Source organism: Triticum urartu, chromosome 7A, assembly GCF_056163025.1.
Source record: "Triticum urartu cultivar PI428250 chromosome 7A, HENAU_Tu73, whole genome shotgun sequence".
Taxonomy (NCBI): domain Eukaryota; kingdom Viridiplantae; phylum Streptophyta; class Magnoliopsida; order Poales; family Poaceae; genus Triticum; species Triticum urartu.
The window spans coordinates 673,472,426-673,490,432 of NC_141879.1; the positions used below are offsets into that span (position 1 = coordinate 673,472,426).

At 47.7% G+C, this 18,007-nt stretch overlaps 2 protein-coding genes across 2 annotated transcripts; both read left to right on the plus strand.

Moving 5' to 3' along the window:
- Positions 1 to 2,635: 2,635 nt before the first annotated feature.
- On the plus strand, positions 2,636 to 3,031 carry LOC147961329 (uncharacterized). Its single transcript, XM_087533769.1, has one exon. It carries the CDS (start codon positions 2,636 to 2,638, stop codon positions 3,029 to 3,031), a length of 396 nt encoding a protein of 131 aa, XP_087389895.1.
- A 5,496-nt stretch (positions 3,032 to 8,527) lies between these two features.
- LOC125525895 (cation-transporting ATPase HMA5) lies at positions 8,528 to 14,593 on the plus strand. Its single transcript, XM_048690905.2, has 9 exons — positions 8,528 to 8,913; positions 10,151 to 10,765; positions 11,353 to 11,782; positions 11,869 to 12,194; positions 12,670 to 12,728; positions 12,809 to 13,151; positions 13,334 to 13,534; positions 13,668 to 13,925; positions 14,026 to 14,593. The coding sequence occupies exons 1-9, from the start codon at positions 8,617 to 8,619 to the stop codon at positions 14,500 to 14,502; spliced, it is 3,006 nt and encodes a 1,001-aa protein (XP_048546862.2). The 5' UTR covers positions 8,528 to 8,616; the 3' UTR covers positions 14,503 to 14,593.
- Positions 14,594 to 18,007: the final 3,414 nt, after the last annotated feature.

Here is an 18,007-nt window from a genome sequence, read left to right on the forward strand (position 1 = left end):
TTAAATATGTCTCTAAGATAACCAGGAATTATTTTCCATTTTTTTCCAAAGGAGGAAAATCGAGTCAATATGAATTGTTGTGCATGATGACAGCCATTCCATTCCATGATAAGGTGTTGCTTTTTAAAGTTAGGAGACTCTTGGCCCTTGACTAGTCCCTGTCCTGGTATCAGCATTCAGCGGCTGGTGGTTGGCCAGATGGCCTAACAGAAGGACAAAACAGCAAGGAAGAACCTGATCCACGGCCATGTAAGATTAAGCTGCAAGAAAGACGAGGGCCTACCAGGATAGCAATCCAGCTTTGCTCCCAAAGGTCGTTCCAAAAGAGACATGGGAATGAGAGCGAGGCTCCTGTCATGATGGTTGACACTTGACAGGGACACCAAATCTGCATAAAACATTTAGTAGCACGTCTGAGTCATGGTCTACTAACCAGCACCACAGGGAACAAAGAGAGAAAGAAAGAGAAGGTAGTGCAACCATGTAGCGTATGTTTGCTTGTTACTTTGATGTTTTGCTTTTTGTTTTTTCACTCAAAATGTTGATCATTTTAGCTATTAGTGGTTGGGAGCAGAGCTTGATGCTTTGCTAGCACCATGCTCTGATCATGTTTCTCCTGCTGATATGATATGCATGTCACACACACCGGTAATGTACACTGGCTTATGTTTGACAGCTCGACCTGACTGCTACCCCTCTGGTTGTCCGGTCATGTCGTCGATCGCCTTGCTTCAGGCATGGAAAGTTTGATGATCATGCATGCATCGGTGTAGCTTGCGCAGCAAGATGTCGAAAGTAATGCACAGTGACATGCGCCTAAGATCTGACAGATCAAGTGGCCAAGAACTCAGGGCTCACAAAAGAAATCTAGCGTAAAATCTGTACCGTTTTTGTTGTGGGCAAGGAAATGAAGCATGTTTTGACCTTAGGATTAGGAGGACACCCACTGTCGGAGCCTAGTTTTTTCACAAGGTTGAAAAAAGGAAAGCCTGCTGAAAATCTGCCCTGTTTTCACGCAAGGTGATAAATAAATTCGTCTTTTGACCTCAGGAGGAAACCCAATGCGTAGTTTCTTCACCGCGGAAATGTTGGCCATGAGAATGCTTCCACTCCAAGGCCTTCTATCGTTTCCCCATCACGGGCCACCAGAGGACAAGGCTCTGAGTTGAATTACTCGGCGGTGACGGACGGCAGAGAGTACCACAGAGGCATGCCCGAGAACTCCATGAACCGTCGTACATCTGGTAGCTGTGCTGGCCAGATCGTCATCATATGGTACTACACTTGTACTACTACTACCGCGATTTTTTTTTGCCGGTGTAGTAGTACTACTATACTCACCGGTCACCAACGTACGTCAAGCGTCAAGCGTCATTCCACGGCAACCCTGTCCTGGCGGTGGACGTTGCTGGCCGGCCGGTGACCTGCATTGAGGTGTGAGAGGTTGATAGGCAGCACAGGAAGATGACTTTGGAAAAGTCTGAAGGGAAGCTCCACCAACCCTCGGCGGCACAGGCCAGCGGACTGGACACACCAGTTGCCGAGGCTACTACCGTCCATGAAAACGAACCTTCGGCTTGCGCCTTTCAGCAGCATGATACCCACTCCGTCCCAAAATAAGGCCAACTCCACCGCGCGACCCTATCCTGTTCGGCCCCGTCCGTTTGAAGTAAAAGGGACAAAAAAGGCGGCCTAGCGCGCGGGAGCAAACGGGCTTTTGTCCGTTTTGTGTCCGTTTTTGACCCATTCCCGGCCCAAACTTGCGTCGGTTTTGGGGTGAAACGGACACCACGCGGACGGGCGGGACGTGCGCGCTTGTCCTCCCCTGGCCCGCCTGTCGGCGACACTAGCAATCCCTCCGCTCCCAATGCTTCACCCTCTCTCCCCGCCCCGCCCCGCCGCCGCTATTCTCCGGCCGCCTCCTCACCGCGCAGCCCCCTGCCGTTCATACCAAACCACGTCTCGACATGGCCGCCACCACGCCCGCGCTTTCGCCGTAGTTTTGGTCATCGATCGGAGGAGGTTTGGCCGTGGCCATACTTGCCGGTGGCAGAGTCGGACACGACTGCCGGCGACGTACCACGGCGGCCGAGGCAGATTCCGACGAGAGCTCCAGAGCGGCCTGTAGCCGGCCGGCAACCACCCTGCTGCGTCGAGGTGATCATCGTGGCCTCTTCGCCACCACGACCGCAAGGTGTTCGACCTTTTGCCAACAAAGGTATGGACAGTGGAGAGGAGTTTTTCTTCCATCACTTCCTTTGTTCATCGGATGATTCGTCATCGGATGATGACGATCTTGTGGTGGCTGCACTGGTCGTTCACGACCATATTCAACGGCAGCTTCCTCGGTACAGGGGGTCACTCCCTGGCCGTGCTCCCAACCTGAACCGCAACAGGGAGAGAGGCCACGCCCTGCTCTATGTAGATTACTTTGCCAACACCCCGCTCTTCAGGCCGGATAAATTTCGTCGCCGTTTTCGTATGGTAAGGCATGTGTTCAATCGTATCCGAGAGGGAGTTGTTGCTCATGACCCATACTTCGAGTGCAAGACGGATGCCCTTGGCAAGCTTGGATTCTCCTCCTATTAGAAATGCACCGCGGCCATCCGCATGCTTGCATATGGAATTCCAGGCGATGGATGAGTATGTGCGTATGAGTGAGACAACATGTATGATGTCAATGTACAAGTTTTGCCAGGCTGTGATCGAGGTCTTTGGGCCAGAGTACTTGAGGCAGCCAACTGCCGCTGATACAGAGAGATTGTTGGCGACCAACGCAGCTAGAGGATTTCCAGGTATGCTTGGCAGCATAGATTGTATGCACTGGGAGTGGAAGAACTGTCCATTTGCTTGGCAGGGCCAGTACAAGGGGCATGTTAACGGGTGCACTGTCATATTAGAAGCAGTGGCATCACAAGATCTTTGGATATGGCATTCTTTCTTCGGCATGGCAGGTTCTCACAATGATATCAACGTGCTGCAGCGTTCTCCAGTCTTCGCGAGGCTTGCAGAAGGCCACTCCCCACAGTGAGAATATTGAGCCCTTGCACCAAGACCCGGCCACATTTGAACACTTTGCCCAATTCCACCGTGAGATGCGTGATTGGCACGCTCATGTGAATCTTCAAAATGACTTGATTGAGCACGTGTGGGATCACATTGGCAACCAATAGATGTATTTCTTCATTTTATGTTCAGTCAAGACAATTTCGATTTGGTTGTAAAACTATTTTATTAAAGACAATTTCAATTGGGTTGTAAAACTATTTTAATTTTCGGACAAATATTTGGGTTCGAAAGTAGTTTTAATGCAAATTTGGGCATTTCTTGGCCCTGACAGACAGGATGGGGCAAAAGGATGCGGTCGCGCGCTGGGCACACGGCCACCGCATCCCAGGACAGGCCCGGACACGACCCCAAATCCCTACCCAAAGGGACAAAAACAGGACAAAACAGACGTCCATTTGGGGTCGCGCGATGAAGTTGGCCTAAGGGGGTGTTTGTTTCCAGAGACTTTTTGGTGTAGGGACTTTTTAACCAAGAGGAACTATTAGGGACTAAAAGTTGCTTTTTGAAACTAAATGAAGAAGACTCTCAAGGAGAGTCTTTTTGAGACTTTTCCAACAATGCCCCTCCATGCACCCATTGGCCCACCACCCTATGGTGTTATTTAGTTGTTATTTTTCTATATACTAGGGGTAACATGGTCATTTAATAACCTATAGGGAGGGACTAGGGACTTTTTAGTCCCTGGAAACAAACAGGGAAAGACTTTTTTGAGACTAGGGATTTTTTAGTTGGGACTAGAAAAAGTCTTAGGACTTATGAACTAAACAGGGCCTAAGTGTCGTATGGGACGCCCGAAATGCCGCCTCTCTATTAGTGTTCTACTATTTTCTAGCTGCATTCTACTGCTCCCTCTGTGAAGTATTATAAGAGTATTTACATCACTAAAGTAGTAATATAAACGGTCTCATATTTTTATAGGAAGGGAGTATTTTCTAGCTGCACCCGTTGCGGGACATACTCATGCCGCGCACCGCACCCACGTACACAACACATGATGGGCACGCCAACAACTCCTCACGCATGGCATGGATCAGGCGCCCAGCTGAACCACCTGAATACATAACGTGCCCCTCCATCACCTGCAGCTAAGCCTGTCTTAACAAAGAGGCATAGCTGACGGACGATTATTATTCTAGTTATTAATGTAGTATTATTATTGTACCGTTACCAGCCATGATCCGCTCGATCGTCAGGGTCTCTCGGCGATCGAGTATAGGGGACCGAGTACGTATATTGATCTAATCTTGTTGGTAATTACACCTCGTTCCTATTAAAATTGTCGATCGTTTGGGGGGAGGGCAGGCCCCTGCTCGTCCCCCCTGGCTCCGCCCCTGGATGCAAGCCCACGGGATCTGGTGCTACAGGTGCTTCGTTGAATCTGTAAAACTGTATGACTGTGTTGCTACGCTAGCGGTACCATGGTGCAAAACCTGCTTCCACGAGGCCGTCCGCTTTGAGCCATATATGGCCTCTGGTGCGTGCGGCGGTTGGGACCTGCCGGATCGGGAGATGCACAAACCGGTTGGCATCGCGGCCGAGTGGGGCGCGACGCGGCGTGCACCGGGTGGGTGGGCTTTTGGGCGATCGGTGCATGTCCGTCCTCCTCGTCTTGCTTTCACTTCACTTGCCGTGCTGGGGTTGTTCAGAAAAGGAGTGTCTGCACGCGACCGACCACCGTTAGAGCAATTTTAATGGGTCAATCTAAACGGACGGTGATTTTATTTGGCTAAGTGGACATGGATGTCCGCTTTTGCGTTTGGGTCGACGTACGCTCGCCCGATTCATTTTGACGGCGCCGACAAAAATATTAATAATTGTGCATGCATATTTAAAATAAAAATAATTTAATTAAACATTTAAAGCTGGCCAGGAAGGCCCGCGAGAGTCCACACATCCACATCCACATCCACATCCACATTAACATCTAAGTGGCTCAATCAAACTAGAAAGGAAAAGAAAAAAAAGGAAAGAAAATGTTTACACAAATCTCCATGTAAAATTAAGGACATGGGACTTACATGTGCAATACTTATGACACATCTAGATGTGCTTTAGCAAAACTGTTAAAAAAACTAAAAACAAACTAAACTACGAGGCGGCGCGCTGCCCTAGGCCTCGTTGTCGTCGTCGTTCTCGGGGTCGGTGAGGTTGACGAGTGTCGGCGCAGGGCCGGCCCAGGGGAACGCCGTGTTTCAGGAGGCGGCGATGTCGGCCGCGGGCAGCTGTGCCGACGCGGGGGCCTGTGCGGCCGCCTGTACAGCCGCGGCCTGGCGCGCCTCCTCCTCAGCCTCGCGCTTCTCCTTCTCAAGGTCGCGTTCGAGCATCTCCTCGTACTCGCCGTGACGACACTTCTCGGCCAGCCATCGCTGGCGCCACATCTCGAGGTACGCCGCCTCCTGCGCCGGCGTCGCCCCCATCCAAACCGGTGGCGCGGAGGCCCATTCACGCAGTACTCCCGTCCAGGAGTAGCGCTCGACGCGGGACGGCTCCGGCTCCGACTCGGGCTCGGCCTTGGCGCGGTGTCAGGGAGGGGGCGGCGGGGCCACCGGCGGCAGCATGCAGTCGCCCGCCGCGGAGAGGGCAATGGCCTGCGCCATGGCCGCCTCGTACCTAGCCTCCTCTTCCTCCATCGCCTCCACCCTCCGCCGCTCGTCCTCCTCGCTCTCGCGGTCCGCCGCAAGGGCCGCCTGGTCCTCCTCGCGAACGATGAACGGGGGTGGCGGCACGCTGCGGTCGACCTCGCGCACGCCGCTTCGCCTCGTCTCCTCGTGCTCGAAGGCGAACCATCTCTTTCAGTTCGGCGAGTCGGATGCGTAGGCGGCGTCGCGGCGCTGCTCCGGTGTCAGCAACGCCGCACCTCCTCCGCGTGCGCCCTAGCCGACCACGGCGGCGCCGGCACTGGGCTCCTCTCTGGATTCAGATGCCAGTCATGCGGCAGAGTGGCGCCGAGGTACGGCAGAAGCACGCGGTGCTGCCAGTGCCACTCCGCCTGATGCACTGGCACGTCCACGCGTTGCCTCTGCCGGTGAGCCGGCGCCAGCGAAGGCGGGAGGAACTCCAAGGGGAAAAGGACGGCGAGGCGATTTGTGGTCAGGCTGCTATGCAGGCTTAGTCTCTCCGAGATGCTCGCAAGGACATGGCGTCCGTGCGTGCGTTCATGCGGGATGAGCGTATGCTCGTGTATGTGGGCAGCTTTGATTGTACCGTTTTATAAATAAAAAGAAATAAAAAGCGGCGGCCGCCTAGGGCTCCTACGACGCGACCACGTCCGAGACACGAGGGATGGGTTCCGCGGCTTGTGTCGGACGCGACGGGTCAGTGCCGGGACTACACGGACGTCCATCGGGCGCGTGGGCCTGGTTTGGTTCGGGCGTTCGGCTACCGTGTCCCGTCCGCCGTCGCCTCTTCCCTTCGCTTGCACACCACACCACACCCACGAACCACGCGCGCGCGCGTCGACCCACCCCACCCCACCTACCCGTTTCCTTCTGCGGGGTACCCACACGCCCACCGCTCCCGCGACCGTATCGTCGTCGACTGGCGCAGCCTCCGCGACGCGGCACGGGCTCGATCGCGCGCCCGCACGTTTGCCAGGTGTTGCTCGCCGGTCCGGTCCGTTCCGGGGCGGCAGGCAGGCGACGATACGTGCACCCGACGATATTTTTCTAACCAGCATGTGGATGGTATTCTTTACTTTTATACGGGATGACATGGGCCATGGCGGGCCGAAGCTTATAGCTAACCAAACTCAACCTCCCCTGATCTGAATTTAACCACCCCTTAACCAATGGAGCCTTTTCTTAACTATAAACCTTTTTTGTGCGTGAAGGCAACCATGCCTTTGGAGGGAAAAGCACGGGCAGACAAGTGCATTGTCCATATGACGACGTATATTATGTGATCTAGCTCGCCCACTCTTGGACCATCTTTCCATTTAGCCGAGGAGTGGTTTGAGACTAACAAAACTTTCGAGAAAACTTTCGATCTATTCATCAATAGTCAAGGTAGTACCAAAACATCCGAAGTGAAAAATACATACAAGCCAGTAGACCACTTAGTGATGGCTACAAGCATTGGAGCGATCCAAAGACGCGACACCGTCATCGTCCCTCCCTCCGTTGATAAAGGCCGGGAACCACCATGCCTCTATGGTCCAAGGACCATAGGCGACGAGGCGGACTGGCGCCGACGCCGGCAAGAGGCAGTGAAACCCTAGCCGAGCGCCTTGGTCGCAGGAGCAGAGGGGTTTAGCGTCGTTTAAAAAAATAATACAATGTATTTTAAATATATCATACTACCCTTTTAAAAAATATACTATCTAAATGCATATGATACAATGCATTAAGAAAATTGTATCTAAGTTTTAAACACATATTTAATGCATTAGATATACAATACTAAAATACTACCCTTTTACAAAGATACCATCTAAATGCATACGATAAAATGCATCGAGAAAATTGTATCTAAGTTTTAAACACATGTTTAATGCATTAGATATACAATACTAAAATACTACCCTTTTTACAAAGATACTATCTAAATGCATATGATACAATGTATCAAGAAAATTAAACACATATTTAATGCATTAGGGGTACAATACTGAAATAACAACCCCTCGCAAAAAAAAAGAAAACTAAAATAACACCCATTAAAATAGTCTCTATCGAATGCAATGGGAGTGTTCTTATTTTCCTGCTTGCTACAGAAAACAAATGTGAATTTTCCAGTGTCATGTTTCTCCAACAGCCACCACATAGTTGGATACGTGTACGTTATTTTATTTGTCCATGACTTGATTTTAAAAATATTTTTCTCCGGATAAACCTAGAAGTTGAGGTGCGACACAAAAATTATATACTTCCTCCATCCGGGTTCATTAGCCCCTCACATTCTAGATCAAAATTTAACCATACATATGACTAACAAAAATATGAGATATATCTATAAAATATACGTCGTTGGATTTGTATTCAAAAAAGGTTTTACATGGTATAGCTTGCGTGACATATAACTCATATTTTTAAGTTAAGTTTATAGTCAAGCTTTGACCCAAAATAAAAGGGGTCAAATAAACCTGAACGGAGGAAGTAAATGCCGTTGAAATAGAACCACCGTAATCTACCGCACACCAAACGCAATCCCGAAAATGTATTATCGAGTCCATACCCCCATATCAAAATCCGCAAAATTAGATAAAAAAAATCCCTTATGCTCATATTTCAATTGGGAGATGTCAAAGCTCATTTCCAACGTAGTAATCTTGGACCGCATGCTGACTTCCACACCGAACACGAAAACCAAGTCAAACCGAAACTGCGAGCCTCCCTCGAGGGACCACATTGCAAAAAATAACACTACGTAACATTTTCATAAACCCCCCTCTGTTGCCTAAATAAAAATCATTTCGGTCCTTCCCCTTCGCCTTTCCCCAAGTTTATAAACCAGCCCCACCCCCTGTCTCCTTCCTCCGGTCTCCCTTCCCCTTCCGACGAAAATATTCCCACCTCTGTCGCCCGCCCGCCTCCCCTGCCTCTGACAGCCATGGCCCACCTCCAGCTCGCGGCGGTCGCCGGGGGCGGCCGCGCGGGCGACGACATGGAGGAAGTGGCGCTGCTGGGCTCCTACGACGAGGAGATGGGCGGAGCGGCGCCGGCGGGAGGCGGCGCGGAGGAGGACGAGGAGGAGGCGGAGGCGCACGTGCGGGTGACGGGCATGACGTGCTCCGCCTGCACCGGCGCCGTCGAGGCCGCCGTCTCCGCCCGCCGCGGCGTGCGGCGCGTCGCCGTCTCGCTGCTCCAGAACCGCGCCCGCGTCGTCTTCGACCCCGCGCTCGTCAAGGTGAGATGGCGTCCCGTGACCCTTGCGTGTTTGCGCCTCTCTCCGGGCCATTCCGGAGCTCGTCTATGCATTTGGGGGCGGTAATTTTGCGCGGACAAAATCGCTGCGCCTGCGACGTTTTTTTTTTGGGTCAGAAAAAACAGTAAAATGGACCGCGTCTTTTGGACGCTTCCCATTATCGCGAAAGGCCCGGGGAGTTGGTGCGCTTGCTCCACGAAGCTCGCTTCCACTTCATGCGATTGGGTGAATTGGGCTTGCAATTTTTGGTTTTAGTACTGTACAAGTATAGACGTGAGAACTGAATTCGTGGGGTTGTCTGTCGGGTCGGAAATACGCCGTCAGTTAAATGCGGTGCTGTACGCCTGGGAATCAGATTGCCGGATCGGTCGATCGCCGGTGGCTGATGATTCGAGCCCCTTTTGCTTTCGGGGTTGGTGAGCTGTAGCCTTTGTTGGAGGCTCGTGGTCGCTGGTGGATGGATCGTGGATCGCGGGATTTCGGGGGGTGGAGCGTGGCGCCGCAGTAGCTTTTGGTTGGTTGGTGAGCTGATGGGGGAGCTGCAGGCCCTGCAGCTGTTGAATCGTATTTTTCGGTGGAAAGTCTAAAAGAGGTGCTGAGCTGACGGTTGACATTGCAGATTGCACGGCTCAGGCAACGTGATATGGAGATTGGTTTCAAAACACTAAACTAGTAAACTGTGTGACAAACTTTTACTACCATTTTGCCATGTACTTGCTGGAAAATGGCAATGAGATGGTAAGTTTGTACTCACCGTACTGATGTCGTCTGGGTCGTATGGAACTTTTAGCTTGTTTTGCAACAGCTTTAAAAACTGCGATCACAGCTTATTAGTTATACTTGTGTTTTGAATATTTTTCCCCCCACCATGAGCAGTGAGCCGCCCCTTTTGACCATTTGCTTTCTGGCTGGAATCTTGCCGTTTAGCTTCAGATTATGAATATAATTAGCTTGGAATGATTCCTCAGAGAAGGGTGACCAACCTTTCCCCACCGTTGGCCGTAAAAAGACAAGCTCGGGCAATCATACGAGCTGTTTGATCCCTCTTTTCCCCTTCTCTAGAATGGTTCAACTTCAGTTTGTATACTAATCCTTGTATGTCAAGTTCTGCTCCAGTTTAGATGACTGATTCCATAGTGATACATATTGGCTCGAGATCTTTTGGCATATTTGGGTCACTTTGTTAACTGCAATTTTATTTTGGGACTTCTCTGTGCAGGTCGAGGATATAATAGAAGCTATAGAAGATGCTGGATTTGACGCTGAAATTCTCCCAGATTCTGCAGTCCCTCAACCTAAGTCACAGAAGACATTGTCAGCACAATTTAGGATAGGAGGAATGACATGTGCTAATTGTGTAAACTCAGTTGAGGGTATCTTAAGGAAACAACCGGGTATAAAAGGAGCAGTCGTTGCCCTGGCAACGTCATTAGGAGAAGTTGAGTATGATCCGTCTACCATTAGCAAGGATGAAATTGTTCAGGCTATCGAGGATGCTGGTTTTGAAGCTGCATTCTTACAGAGTAGCGAGCAAGATAAGATATTGCTAGGTCTGACTGGCGTGCACACAGAGAGGGATGCAGATGTACTACATGACATCCTTAAGAAAATGGATGGTTTGCGACAGTTTGCTGTAAATACTACCCTCTCAGAAGTTGAGATTGTATTTGATCCAGAAGCTGTTGGTCTGCGATCAATTGTGGATACTATTGAAATGGGAAGCAATGGGAGATTCAAATCACACGTGCAGAATCCTTACAGTAGAGGGGCTTCGAATGACGCACATGAGGCCTCCAAAATGCTCCATCTTCTCCGCTCTAGCTTATTCCTAAGTGTAAGTTCTGATCTTTGCTTCTCTCTTGCTCACCCTAGACAGTTTTGCTCAAAGGTTCAAGTATAATACATGTGCTGTGATTATAGTGCTGTCGGCATAGTTGATAGTTGTATTTGGCAAGACAACTTACAGTACAATAGGGAATGTATGATATGTTGGCAACAGGTAGCATATAAATGACACTCACATATTATTGTCATCGTGTGGCATCTTCTAACTAACGAAAGAAATATTTTAGTTTCACTGTTCTTTTTGCTTACATGTGAAACCCAACAAGATAAGATGAAATAAGAGAGCAATATTGTTCAATTTCAATGTTTGAGCAAGTAATAAACGAGAACACAGACATCTTACATGGTATTCACATCAAATCTGGCAATTGACTAAACAGTAGAGGTATTGTAGAAAACAAATAAAATGCAGGGTCGTCTACTTTTCTAAAATAATTTACCACGAGTAGATGTAGGGATATTTGGTATTTTTGCCTAGTAATATATTTTGTTTGCTTCCTACTGTTCAGAATACACCGAACTTTTGCTATGCTACTACTTGCTTACTGACTCAATTCAATTGCCTCTTTGCAACAGATTCCTGTATTTTTCATACGTATGATCTGCCCGAGTATACCTTTCATCAGTACATTGCTTCTCAGGCACTGTGGACCATTTCATATGGGGGATTTGGTGAACTGGATATTGGTTAGCATTGTACAGTTCGTTATTGGCAAGAGATTCTATGTTGCTGCTTACAGAGCCTTAAGACATGGTTCTACAAATATGGATGTGTTAGTTGTTCTTGGCACCACTGCATCATATGTATATTCCGTTTGTGCACTACTATACGGAGCATTCACTGGATTTCAACCTCCCATATATTTTGAGACCAGTGCAATGATAATTACGTTTGTGCTATTTGGGAAGTATCTCGAGGTTCTTGCAAAGGGGAAAACATCAGATGCTATTAAAAAGCTTGTAGAACTTGTCCCTGCTACTGCTATTTTGCTTCTGAAAGATAAAGGTAAGTTTTACACACACATAACTGTTGTACTCAAATGCAGTTCGTCTAAAACTGCAAGCAAACTGACATTACTATTTCAAATTCAGAAGGAAAATATGTTGGGGAGAGGGAGATTGATGCTCTGTTAGTCCAACCTGGTGATGTCTTGAAAGTTCTTCCTGGTTCGAAAGTTCCTTCTGATGGTGTTGTTGTTTGGGGAACAAGCCATATCAATGAAAGTATGATAACTGGTGAATCTGCACCGATGCCTAAAGAAGTATCAAGTGTAGTAATTGGAGGGACAATCAACTTACAGGGCATCCTTCATATACAAGCAACGAAAGTAGGATCCGGAACAGTTTTGAGTCAGATAATATCTCTGGTTGAAACTGCTCAAATGTCCAAAGCCCCTATTCAGAAATTCGCCGATTATGTAAGTTTTTTTTTGTGTGTGATATCCCATATTCGCTTTGTCACTATGTATCAAATATCTCTGTCAACCATGCACCTTTGCTAAAATCATTTTAGATCCCAAAGCATTGTCTGCGATAATGTGCTGTTTGCCACATTTGAAATGATGCATATGGACATTGTTTTTATGCCATTTTTTGTATTTCAATGCCTCTTACAGGACAGCACTTTACTCTTTTATGTTGTCTGAACTCTGAAGTACATGTTCATTTCACACGTTGCCTTCTGGTCCTCTTATTATTTTAATGTTGCGCGAAGTGCATGTTCATTTCACACATTGCTTTCTGCTCCTTTTGTTATTTGAACCTATTAACTTTTAGTAAAACTTTCGGACGATTAGCTTACTTCTGAATTAGCTGCGTGTTCACCAAAAGCATTGCAACGTATTGTAGATGCCTATTTTGGTTGGTGCTGACATTCCACTGTTCCATTTTCAGGTGGCTAGCATTTTTGTTCCAATTGTCATCAGCTTGTCCATTCTAACGTTCTCCGTGTGGTGAGTTAAATAAACATTGTACAAAATTCATAGTAATGCTTCGTTCAAGTTTCTCACTTGTAGATTGTCTACTTTTGTAGGTTCTTATGTGGATCGTTGGGAGCATATCCACATTCATGGTTTGACGGAACTAGCAATTGCTTCGTTTTCTCCCTCATGTTCTCCATATCTGTTGTGGTGATTGCTTGTCCTTGTGCCCTTGGTTTGGCAACCCCAACTGCTGTAATGGTGGCAACTGGAATCGGGGCTAATCATGGAGTACTTGTAAAAGGTGGAGATGCATTGGAGAGGGCTCAAAATGTAAATTACGTGATCTTTGATAAAACAGGGACACTAACACAAGGAAAGGCTGTTGTTACAACTGCAAAGGTTTTCTCTGGAATGGACCTAGGAGATTTCCTCACACTAGTAGCATCTGCAGAGGTGAGGCAATCAATCTTGATCACAAATAACTCTTATGGTTCATATCAGTATGTGGTAAAAACATGTTATGGTTTGCTCCTTGCTCAGGCAGGATATTTTCTACTTTCTGCCTGCATATCCATATATGATAAAGGGAAAAAAATGTAAGTTGAAAAATATTTATGTTTTTGTTTTGTACACAGGCAAGCAGTGAGCATCCTCTTGCAAAGGCTGTATTGGAATATGCATTTCATTTCCATTTCTTTGGCAAGCTCCCTTCGTCAAAGGATGGCATTGAACAAAGAAAAGAGCAGATACTGTCCCAATGGTTGCTTGAAGCTGAAGATTTCTCTGCTGTGCCTGGCAAAGGAGTTCAGTGTTTGATCAACGAGAAGAAAGTTTTGGTGAGTCATAAGCTGCCATTTATCCTTCACCCCTTCTGTACAATACCTCAAAGCAGTGTGCAACTGTAGCACATGTATTTATAAATCTTTCCAAGTAAATTGCTGATTATCTGTAATAAAAATGTCACTGCAGATTGGAAACCGTGCCTTGATGAACGAAAATGGGGTGAGCGTTCCCCCGGAAGCTGAAAGTTTCTTGGTAGACCTGGAACTGAATGCAAAAACAGGCGTTCTGGTGGCATATGACAGCAGTTTCGTGGGGTTGATGGGGATTGCCGATCCCCTGAAAAGAGAGGCCGCTGTAGTCGTGGAAGGACTGAAGAAGATGGGCATTCATCCAGTGATGCTCACAGGTGACAACTGGAGGACTGCACAAGCTGTCGCGAAAGAGGTTCGCATCAGATTTGCTTCTGAATTCTGATCACCCATTAAGTCTATTCTTACCACCTCAGGTGCCTAACTGTTTACACTGGGTTATTGTCACTTGGCAGGTTGGCATTGAGGATGTGAGAGCAGAGGTCATGCCTGCCGGGAAAGCCGACGTGGTCCGGTCGCTCCAGAAGGACGGGAGCATAGTGGCCATGGTCGGGGACGGCATCAACGACTCCCCGGCCCTCGCGGCGGCGGACGTCGGGATGGCCATCGGTGGCGGCACGGACATCGCCATCGAGGCGGCCGACTACGTGCTGGTGAGGAACAACCTGGAGGACGTGATCACGGCCATCGACCTCTCGAGGAAGACCTTCAACCGGATCCGCTGGAACTACTTCTTCGCCATGGCGTACAATGTGGTGGCCATACCGGTGGCGGCCGGCGCGCTGTTCCCGCTGACGGGGCTCCAGATGCCGCCGTGGCTGGCGGGCGCCTGCATGGCCTTCTCGTCTGTCAGCGTGGTGTGCTCCTCGCTGCTGCTGCGGAGATACAGAAAACCCAGACTCACCACCGTGCTCCAGATAACTGTAGAGTAGAGCCATGGCTTTTGTGAATACTGTAACTGTAAGTCCCCTTCACCATTTTTACAGAAATGAAATGAAAAGAAAGAAAATGGTTTCCTGTGTACTCCATTGCTCACGGCTGCGGTGAATTACTTTTCTGCTTCTTCGTAAACGGCCAGGGAATGCCATGAATCCAGGTTCAGTGGTTCTCCTGATTCGGTGCAGCACCAGTTTTTGCTGGTGCACCGGCTTCAATCGCAATTCCTGATCACTTGCAAATGGGTCTAACATGACATCAACAACAATTTGTTTCCCCTTTTGTTTGTCCTTATTTATTTTTTCTGAGATAAGCTTGTCCTTATTTTTTTTTGTTTGCGTCTCGCCATGTGCTCGTCCTTGTCGGGCTGCCTAGGTATTCGTCCTGCTGTCTGGGTGAATGGGAGGCTGATTTTAGCAATGCTTTTGAACAGCATTCCTCTACCGTTGCCGGTGCTAGTCCCTTGCTATTGCTGCTAGTCGTACTGGTATACACGACAGCTCGTGTCTCTTCCTACTGTTGCTGCTAGTCGTACTACTACACTACACTACACAACAGCTCGCTTCCCTTTCTGCTGTTGCTGCTAATCGTACAACTACAGTACTACAGCTCGCGTCCCTAATCTTCTTACGCAGAGATCTTTTACTATACCCTGAAATGAATAGACACCGTTTGTTTTCCTCAATCCAACGGTTTGCGCGATTTGGTACTCCAGCATCAGTCCCCCGGAGTACTAACTCGGAAACAGGTGGAGTACCTCCGTTTGAGGGGCAAAAGGGTAATCAGCAGCTTTGTTTATGATTTTCTTGCGAGGAGTATTTCAGTATTTCATTTTTCTTTTCTGTTTTCTCCTGGCTGGAAATGAAGGACCTGACCTAAACACATTGCCCTAACCCTAGTAGCCTTCCTGCCCGTCCCCTTGTATCCACCTGCGGCGGCCTCTGCCCCGCCCAAAAAGCGGCCAACGACGCGGGGTGCGCCTCGCCTTCTCCACCTCTAGCGACATCATCTCCAACGGCGGCCATGGCGGCCATAGTTGGCGAGGCACACGCGGCGTGGCGCGGATCGGCGCCCATGGCAGCCAGCGTTGGCGAGGCGCACGCCTACCGGCTCGTCCCTACTCCTCCATCTCCGCTCGTCGAGCAGCTGCTCTATCCAGGGCGTGCCCCACATACGGGTAGTAGAGCCGGCCGGAGAGGGGATTTGTACTGTACCCAGGCGCTGACTGTACGTGTGGATGGTCGATAAACTGGGTTTTTCTGTCGAGATGTCGGATGAATATGTCGTAAGATCAGTTAGCCCTTCTTATTATCTTTGGTACTTGCTTTTGCTTTTCTCTGTATTGGTTCAGGACATATATATGAATGGACACCACTAGGCATCAAGTATGGAGAAGAGAAAATTATGCAGTGGAGTGCATGATCATGAATAAGCAAACCAGCTGACAAACTGTTCTGGATCAAATCAGTTACTCTGTAATAGATTATAATGTTGTGTTCTCAGAAAGATACCATGTGAAACAATTTTCTCTAACATGGCAATGTTTCAAAATATGTTTTGTCCATCATTTTTTTAGTTCTAATGGATACGTGTCCATCATTTTTTCGAATTTATGTTCTTATTCCATCCTACATGGCCTAGCTTTAATTATAACAAAAGTTTGGGTAATTGTGATTATTGGAAACCAAAAAAAAGGTGTCACATTGTTCCTTGTACATGACAGATAATCTACATGTCCTAGCTTAATTCAGAAGAGTTATGTAAACAACAATTATTGGAAACAAAAAATCACTTGAATCTATGTTCGTTATCCACCCTTGTATTGTTCCCTATACAACATGGAGATGTACACGTCCTAGTTTTAAGTAAGAAAAGTTTGGGTGATGATGATTGACTAACGTGAACCTTGATTCTTTCATCAGGTTGTGGACTTGTGGCGATCCTAGCGATGCCATTGAAGATTTATTTTTATGAAAGAATTTTTTCATTCGGTTGTGGCGATGCCATTGTAGATTTTCTTTTATGTAGGGAAATAGCTGGGTTTCTCCATAAATGTCCAAGTAACACATTGACGACAGATGGATATGGAGTGTTGTTGCTAGGCTATCGGACGAATGTTGTTCAAATCTCAGTTTTATTGTGCGGATGTTTTTTTCCATAACATATAATGCCATCTGAAACACCATCCGCAACGTATAAAACCATATCTATTTCTGAACTAAACAAAGCAAATGTTCTTGTAAACAAATAAAAAACACATATCTTCATTTGACCACAAATATCACACTGAGTCGTTCAGACTGACAACTAAGCCTTTCCGGTCCACTTTGAGTAATTCGGATCCACATGTATAAATATGAGTCTTCTGGTCCAACATGTACCACTGCAAGGTTGGTATCTAGACACATAAGTAGAAGTATGAGTCGTTTTCCCGTCATGTATCACTATGAGTCATCCGGACCCACACATAGAACTTCCGAGTTAACAAGGCCCATAAGCTGGAGTTGTTTCGCCCTGCAGGTACCACTTCAAGTCATCTAGCCCTTAGAAGTACTAGTATGAGTCCCGAATATAGAAGTACAACTCCAAGTCATCTGGGCCCACAACAAGTACGGGCATGAGTTGTTATACCTCACATGCACAATTTTGAGTCATCGGGATCTACAAGTGTCGGTACGACTCTTCTAGCACCACAAGTATCGCTCCAAATCATCCGGTCCCCCATAAGTACTAGCATGAGTCTTCCGGACCCAGAGGTACTAGTATGAGTTGTTTGGATCCACATCTACCACTCCTAGCCATTTGGGCCTATATGTACCTCTTTGAGTCATCTGAGCCCACATGCAATAATATGACTTATTCTGCCCCACATGTACCGCTATGAGTCATTTGGACCAACAAGTACCAATGCATGTATTTCAGGCCTATAAGTACCCCTCTGAGTTAACCGGACCCAACAGTTGGAGTCGTTTGGCCCAGCGAGTACCACTTCAAGTCATTTGGACCCAAAAGTCTAGTATGAGTCGTTTGGATCTAGAAGTACCACTCTGAGTCATCAGGACTCACAAGTATCAGTATGAGTTTTCTGGCCCCACAAGTACCACTCCGAGTCATACGGGCCCGCCCCATAAGTACTAGTATGACTCGTTTGGATCCACATGTACCACTCCAAGTTGTTTGGGCCCATACGTACCACTCCAGGTCATCTGGGCCCATAAGTACTAGTATGAGTTGTTTCGCCCCACATGTGAAGGAAATATGCTCTAGAGGCAATAATAAAGTTATTATTTATTTCCTTATATCATGATAAATGTTTATTATTCATGCTAGAATTGTATTAACCGGAAACATGATACATGTGTGAATAGATAGACAAACAGAGTGTCACTAGTATGCCTCTACTAGACTAGCTCGTTGATCAAAGATGGTTATGTTTCCTAGCCATAGACATGAGTTGTCATTTGATCAACGGGGTCACATCATTAGGAGAATGATGTGATT

Bases quoted from the DNA above. Each gene is read 5' to 3' on its own strand.
- LOC147961329 (XM_087533769.1), top strand. From the start codon at position 2,636: ATGGATGAGTATGTGCGTATGAGTGAGACAACATGTATGATGTCAATG.
- LOC125525895 (XM_048690905.2), top strand. From the start codon at position 8,617: ATGGCCCACCTCCAGCTCGCGGCGGTCGCCGGGGGCGGCCGCGCGGGC. The intron at 8,914-10,150 runs GTGAGATGGCGT...TTCTCTGTGCAG, and splicing joins TCGACCCCGCGCTCGTCAAG to GTCGAGGATATAATAGAAGC. The intron at 10,766-11,352 runs GTAAGTTCTGAT...TCTTTGCAACAG, and splicing joins GCTCTAGCTTATTCCTAAGT to ATTCCTGTATTTTTCATACG.